At 38.6% G+C, this 7,608-nt stretch overlaps 2 protein-coding genes across 2 annotated transcripts in view; one reads left to right on the top strand and one right to left on the bottom strand.

Annotated features, from left to right (window-relative positions):
• Window positions 1-3,585, bottom strand: part of narfl (nuclear prelamin A recognition factor-like) — a 9,767-nt gene extending 6,182 nt beyond the window's left edge. The window contains exons 1-6 of the mRNA XM_016538906.1: window positions 3,509-3,585; window positions 2,288-2,383; window positions 2,051-2,194; window positions 1,837-1,972; window positions 1,610-1,744; window positions 1,412-1,530 (exon numbers count right to left, since the gene is read on the bottom strand). Of these exons, the coding sequence (XP_016394392.1) occupies window positions 1,412-1,530; window positions 1,610-1,744; window positions 1,837-1,972; window positions 2,051-2,194; window positions 2,288-2,383; window positions 3,509-3,574 (696 nt within the window). The 5' untranslated portion in view covers window positions 3,575-3,585. The remainder of the gene's footprint in view (window positions 1-1,411; window positions 1,531-1,609; window positions 1,745-1,836; window positions 1,973-2,050; window positions 2,195-2,287; window positions 2,384-3,508) is intronic.
• A 1,629-nt stretch (window positions 3,586-5,214) lies between these two features.
• LOC107728633 (hexosaminidase D-like) overlaps window positions 5,215-7,608 on the top strand; it is an 11,112-nt gene continuing 8,718 nt past the window's right edge. Inside the window, exons 1-4 of the mRNA XM_016538894.1 lie at window positions 5,215-5,451; window positions 5,807-5,952; window positions 6,054-6,336; window positions 6,433-6,542. Coding sequence (XP_016394380.1) covers window positions 5,873-5,952; window positions 6,054-6,336; window positions 6,433-6,542 — 473 coding nt within the window. The 5' untranslated portion in view covers window positions 5,215-5,451; window positions 5,807-5,872. The remainder of the gene's footprint in view (window positions 5,452-5,806; window positions 5,953-6,053; window positions 6,337-6,432; window positions 6,543-7,608) is intronic.

The raw sequence follows: 7,608 nt of genomic DNA, 5'->3' as shown, positions 1-7,608 counted from the left end.
AACAAAAGCAAAAAGGCCTCTAACACTAGCTTGCTCTATTCTTTTTCTTTTCTATCTGTTTTCTTTTTATTTATTAGGCCTATATTTTATAAAAAAATAAAAAAAAAACTTGCTACGTGTACTACGTTAAGCTCATTACTCTTTTGTTGATTTTGATTGCTTCCATTGTCCTCATTTGTAAGTCGCTTTGGATAAAAGCGTCTGCTAAATGACTAAATGTAAATTTTTACTTTTATTTTTGCACACTCGCAATAAAAAGAACATCTGTGTTTTGTAATTAAGCAAACAAACAGGATGCGCGTTCCGTCATCTCAGTTCTCGGTTTCCTTTCCGTGAACCTGTTTGCGGATCGCCGCGCCTCAAATCTGTTTTATATCTGTTAATTATTTATGTCAGATATATTTCGCATATTTATACCTTTTCTATATAGATTATGATTGTATTTTATTTTTATGGAAACAAATTTTGTTATTTTGAATGTAACTTACATATATTTGCCTTAAATCATCCTGGAGACCCATTTTTGACCCAGGGTTTGAAAACCTAGGCTGTATAGTTAGGTCCATGCAGAAACTTGTGAACGATGCTCTTATAGTTGTGTCATCACCGTTTAGTGACGTCACTGAGTGTCGGTCACAGCGCCTTTTAACTGCTGATTTGTATCCGGCAGTGTTTCATTTGCAAATTAAAGGCAGAGTAAGTGATTTCTGGTAGTCAATGTTGATATTTGAAATCACCAAAACAAACACGCCCCTACCCCAAAAGGGTCTTGCCCCTATTTTGATAGCTCCGCCCCACATATACGTACGCAACCCAGGCAACGATTAGTTCTGTGAAACAAAGCAAAACCAATGTTACACCGTGTCTACGGACGTGAGCGGCGCGGCGCGACAAATCCCCGACAGAAAACTGCTGCCGGGTTCTATTTATGACGTGCTGACACAAATTTCAAATGGTTTTCAACGGTCGTTTGATCGCGTCCAGTGTAGGCAGACTTTAGCTGTTGTAGACACGGTGTTACTCACCTATTGAGAAGAAACAAAGCAACCTCGACGTCCGATCGCAGGCCTCCGCTCCTTGAGTTCTCTCCAGCGCTGGAAAGCTGATCCGATATTTACACGGGTCCTACTTCTTGCCTTATCGTTCCGCAGACGTTTTCCTCTTTTGTTTTTTATCCGCCATCTCTATCTTTCGGTCGCTCGGCTCGGCTAATGTCCGTCCCATGCACTGAAAGCTCTCTCCTCCACATCACGAGTAGACACGCCCCTTATTGCTGATTGGCTACAAGTTTGTTTTGCTATTCGGCCCGAATCAGTTTTCTAAAGTGTTTTTGAAAAATCACATACCCTGCCTTTAAGCACTGATTGTGGGCCGTTTCTCCCTCTCTGAACAGAAGTTGATTGTTTAGTACCTTCTGCGAGGCGAAATAGCCCTTGACTAGAGAACCCATCATCTGCTGGGGCGAGCGGGTCGTGCTGATGTACGGGAGGATGAATTCACCATGAGTCTTCTCAGCATAGCAAATCCAGCCTGAACCAATCACAAAGTCTCATTTCATAAAATACACTACTGAGAACATTTCAGAAAATAAAAAACTGATTGCAACTACCTGGACAGGCAGACGCCAGCATCGGTAGTGCCTTCTTGTCCTCTTCCTTCCGACTGAATCGCTCTAGAAACTCCCTCTGGCTTTCTAACAGGCTGAATGAGCGACTGAAGCCGGTGTCAAACACGTGATGGACACCTGAAAGATCGGTATGGAGTTTCCATGATCTCAATACACACAGGAGGACGTCTTTCTTTGACTGGTCATATGAATCGCGGACTCAAACTCACCCAAGTTCTTCAGGAAGCTGGTGAGTCTACGAGCCACTTCGCTGCTGCTGAGACCGTAGTGTGCTGCTAGAGAGGCTCTCGACTGAGGAGACACAGACACCACCACCACCACCTTCTGCTCGCTACTGCTGACCTGCTGCTGACAGACACAAACACGTTTGAGGTGAATTATTCATTGGGAGTAAAACATTAAATGCAGTAATGTACTGCGCACCTTATTTTGCCGTAGCACACGGAACAGATCCTCATGACTCTGTTGGGTGATCAGGACACTTTCAGCAGACGTGATGCAGCCACTGCAAGCCAGACAGTCGTTCAGAGTAATCTTTGCTTTCTCCAACTTTTGCCTTTGACCATCCTGGGAAACAAGCATTTATGCATTATATCTATCATATCTGCCAAATGAAATACACACATGGCTCGAAATAAAAGTCACATCATTTGTACTCACCTGATGGACCTGAAAATAACTGCCATCATCTTCTATCTGGATTTTAGCCACGGATCTTCCCTGCTTCTTTTCCACCTTTACAGGTTTGACACATTCCTGATAAATAGGGCAAATTAACAACAGTGAAATTATATATCGGTATAATAGGTTTTTTTGCTTTTAGTTAATTACTATTTTTATTCAGCAAGGAAGCGTAACATGGAACACAAGTGTCAGTAAAGACATTAATAATCTTACAAAAGATTTCTGTTTGAAATAAATGTTGTTCTTTGGAACTTTCATCAAAGAATCCTGAAAAAGAAGTATCATCGTTTCCACAAAAATATGAAGCAGCACAAATGTTTTCAACATTAATAATAATAAGATGTTTCTTGAGCTCTACATCAGCATATTAGAATGATTTCTGAAGGATCGTGTGACACTGAAGACTGGAGTAATGATGCTGAAAATTCAGCTTTGCATCATAGGAATAAATTGCATTTTAAAATATATTCAAATAGAAAGCAGTTATTTTTAATTGTAATAATATTTCATGATATTTCTGTTTTCCCTGTATTTTTTATCAAATAAATGCATCCTTGTTGAGCATAAAATACTTTTCAAAGACATAAAAATCTTACCGCCCCCCAAACTTTTAAATAGTAGTATTCAGCTTTTGAATACTTAGGTTATATCTATACACATTAGATGACAAATGATATGACAAAAGATCAAGTGTAGTCAGCAATGATTTTTAAACAAGTGGTGTAACAGTAACTTTTAGTGGATGAAAATACTTTCTGAATAGTATACAACACCTAACTTGCTTTGCTTTCAATGTGATGCAATGTCTTTTTTGGAAATAAATCACTTGGTTCGAAATTTTGTTATCTAATGAAGTGATATGCATACATTTCAACGTGGTTGAAGTGTACATGCATTTTATATACAGCAGTTTACTTAGGCAGCTGCAGCTCACTAGGTTTTGAGACACAGCCACTGTTATTATATGGCCTTGCAAATAACGTGGGCCCAGACGTGGGAGCTTTAACTAAACGAAAGCCCTTGATAATTAGCATTTACAGTATTTACAAGACTTAAACGTTGTCAAAAAGGCTTGTCAGAAACATGTGTCACTTTTATAAACTGTATCGTTATCTACACAATGTTACATCCGTTTATCCGTTGAACTGACAGTAATGTGTCTGTTTTAAATGTTACAGGGAGAAACAACTATTAAACCTGAGACGGAGTAATAAAATCATCCATATCTGTGAGCTGAAGCACTCCGCTGAAATGCGACGCCATTGTTATCGCTGCTGTCTGTTTTCCTGTGATGCGGTTGGCAGGGCTTTGTGAATGACTTCTAAACTGTCCAATCGTAGGCCACTTGAAAGTGGCTCTGCCCAATCAAAGTAAAGAGTGAGAGGTTAAGGGCGGGACTTAAAGAAATATGCTGATGTGACTACCGATCAACTGTATTGTCACATGTCACATGTTATCGATTCAGAGTCGACGTTTTTGCATTTCACAAAATAGGCTAGACAAACTGTAAAATATGTTTCAGTTTAGAATAACGTATTTTCAAATTAGACACACATTTAAAGACATCTTTGTAAAACCCTCAAAAACTTGTCATTTAAATATTATGCTGATGATATAGTATCTATAATGATAGATGATATAGTAGACATAGTAAAAAAAGGAGAGCGTGAGAGAGAGAGAGAGAGAGAGAGAGACTGAGAGTATTATATTTTGCATTATTTTAATGTAAAAACTCCCTCTGAGAGAGAGAGTTTTTACATTGAAATAATGCTAAATGTAATACTTTCACTAGACATTGGACTTGCTATGTACAATATAACTGGTAAAATACATTTTTCGATGTTGTAACTAGTCAGCAGTTTTAGTTTTTTTCTTGAAAAGTAAAGATATTACACGTAGTCCTTTGATTATGAAAACATAAAACCGCATGTAAAATTATTATACAAGAATTAGATAGAAAATGCTGTTTGAGATTAAATATATCGTGTAACACAGCAGGACTCCGCTGTCACTTCTTGACATGTTATGTCTTGACAACTATCCAAATTTAATTTGTTTTTAAACAAAAAGTAAGTCATACGCTGTGCTGTAGCAACTGGCATGATTTTTGTGCGCATTTATAGGCGATGTTACGGTTGCCCAGTATTTGATATACTGAACAACACGTGCCGTAAAGCGTCGATGTGACGCGCACCCTTACTGTCACTAGGCGCGTTTCCATTACAGATTTGCGCAAAACTTTGGCGATATTTTATAAATGTCGATAAGAAAGTATTGCGAAATGACGGCGTTTCCATTAACCAATGTTATGAGACTTAAACGTAACCTTTTGTCTCTCGCGATAAGTCATGGCAACGGATTTTGGTGGGATTTTGGCTATATTTACTCAAAGGAGGCTTATGCGTATATCTTTACAGAAGCAGCAAAGAGAGCCGCTTCAGAAACGTGCGTGGCACGGCTGGAATAAACCATAGACTGTATAAAAATATAAACACAAGCACTGAGTGGCCGCAGTCAGATTCAGTGACCGTATCAGAGCCACAGTGCACCGCAGACGTGTGCAGTGTAAATTGTCTAAGCATTAATGGTAGGGAAAGCCCCTTATACTGGAGCGCTGCCACTTATGATGTGTTTCTTGGAGGTTATAGTACATTGAAGAATGATCATATGACTTTTTACATACGCCATGTGACCTGTAAATGCGAAAAAGCCGTTTCCATTGCAGTTTTGCGAATTATTCCCTTTTCGCATTGCCTGAAAAACCACCTCATGCGAGCGTAAAAACTTTTTTGCGATATATGGGCGTTTTTGCGAAATTGACGCGTTTCCATTAGGCATATTTTCAATTCGCAATTTGCGCAATTTGAAGGGCAATGGAAACGCGCCTTCACGCTGCTCACCTTATGGTGTTCGCTCGGTCAAGTGCAGTGCAGAAACATATCTGACTCTGCCAACCATCTGTCATCGATAATTATACATTCAAATAAGCTATTGTAAGTACGTCACGTTAAACAGGATGAACTTGTCGCGTTATTCACACAAATGCACTTGCATCAATAAACTGCACACGGAAGTAATTCTGAGTCTGCTTATATGCTTCATAAAGTCTTTTACCTGAAGGATTAATGGTCTTTAACAAAGTAAGTATACATTTCGATGTTTTACTAAAGTGATAGCAACCTGCATTCATTTATAAAGCGTCATGTCTTCTATTTGAGCAAGAAAACATTTATCCTTTAATGCTACAGAGTCCTAATTGTGAGAAAATATATTAAATGCAAGTTAAATTGTTGATCTACTTTGATTTTTGATGCATTTCCACATTTTTTTAATAGACCACGTACGCATTTGCATTTGTAAAGTATATTATTGTTATTATTATTATTAAATGCACGTGTTTGTAAATTGAGGCTTTTCCATTGTCATTTAAACAGGTAAACATTTCTGAGTTTTTCATTATGTTTTGTGATTTTCAGTGCAAATTTTGTTTTGAAGGTCACCTGAGTTCAACACCTGCCTTCATTTTTATGGTTTATCCCATTCACCTGCAGAAAAGCAAACATGAGCAATCAAAAGTTTATGAGGATGATCATCGGTTGCTTGGTGATTGTTGCCATGGTGAAATATTTCTTTAGCCCCAGGTGAGGATTGCAGTTCTCGTGGGTCTCCATGTACATGTGCATCAAACCATGCTTCACTTAAACAAGCCTGTAATTGACGTTTATTTACCTTCTATTTATAGCTCAAACAAAGAAACAAGTCACAAGACCCACCAAATCATACAAGGTGATAAATTCTGGGCTAACCAGCGTATCCCACAGCTGAATTTGGTTCATAGTCAGGAGGATCCTGTCAAAAAAGAACATACAGACAACACAGAGGCTCAGCCAGAGAAAAAAGAGACGATCCAATCAAACCAAGAGGAGTCAGAACCAAAAATTCCTGATGATTCACCCACAGATCCATTAAAAATCGTGCACTTTGATCTGAAAGGTGCCGCACCCAAAGTCAAATACCTTGAACAGGTAGGAAACAATATGTGCAAACAGGGATGTGTTTTAAACGTGGTATAATGTATTAATAGTATCCTTTTTAAAGTTTGCCTTTATGTTCTTTTGTAGATATTCCCTCTACTGTCATCTCTGGGTGCTAATGGGATATTGCTGGAATATGAGGATATGTTTCCTTATGAGGGGGAACTCAGCATTCTCAAATCAAGCTTTGCATACAGGTGAGTGACTGATTCTGAGCGTCTGATTAACTAAGCTTGACTTAATTTGGCTCAGTTCACCCAAAAATGACAATTCTAGCATTTACTCTGCCTCATGTCATTCTAAACCTGTGTGCTGTTATTTTTGTGGAGCGCAAAAGGTGATATTTTGAAGAACATTTGCTCTATGCAGCACTTTTCCATCAATATAATAAAGAGTGAAAAATTTAAGGGGGTCTGAATACTTTCCGTACCCACTGTATATATATATAATTTTCTATATTTCTGCAGAAATATGACCCAAAACATAATTTTCACGTCCTTTCAAGTCCTGAAAGTTGACAAAGAGAAGCCAATAAAACAAATGAGACCAAAATATATGCTCTGTCATTTATTTATTGAGAAAAATGATCATTTTACATATCTGTGAGTAGCAAAAGTATGCGAATCTTTGCTTTCAGTATCTGGTGTGACCCCCTTTTGCAGCAATAACTGCAGGTAACGTTTCTTGTAACTGCTGATCAGTCCTGCACAACGGCTTGTAGGAATTTTAGCCCATTCCTCAGTACAGAATGCTTCAACTCTGTGATGTTGGTGGGTTTCCTCCTATCAGCTGCTTGCTTCAGGTCCTTCCACAACATCTCAATTAGAGTAAGGTCCGGACTTTGTCTTGGCCATTCCAAAACATTAACTTTGTCCTTCTTTAACCATTCTTTGGTATAATGATTTGTGTGCTTGGGGTCGTTGTCTTGCTGCATGAGCCACTTTCTCTTGAGACTCAGTTCACTGACAGATGTCCTGGCATTTTCCTGTAGAATTTGCTGATATAATTGAGAATTCATTGTTCTAAACAGGCCCAAACCATGATACTACCACCACCATGTTGAACAGATGGGAAAAGGTTCTTATGCTGGAATGCAGTGCTTTCTATTCAACATACATAACGCTTCTCATTTAAACCAAAATGTTGTATTTTGTTCTCATCTGTCCAAAAAACATTTCTCCAGTAGCCCTCTGGCGTGTCCACATGATCTTTAGCAAACTGCAGACGGGCAGCAATGTTCTTTTTGGAGAGCAGTGGCTTTCT

The sequence above is a fragment of the Sinocyclocheilus rhinocerous genome, unplaced genomic scaffold, assembly GCF_001515625.1.
Source record: "Sinocyclocheilus rhinocerous isolate Xijiao unplaced genomic scaffold, SAMN03320098_v1.1 scaffold463, whole genome shotgun sequence".
In the NCBI taxonomy this organism is placed as follows: Eukaryota; Metazoa; Chordata; class Actinopteri; order Cypriniformes; family Cyprinidae; genus Sinocyclocheilus; species Sinocyclocheilus rhinocerous.
This window is presented reverse-complemented; position numbering and strand designations above follow the sequence as displayed.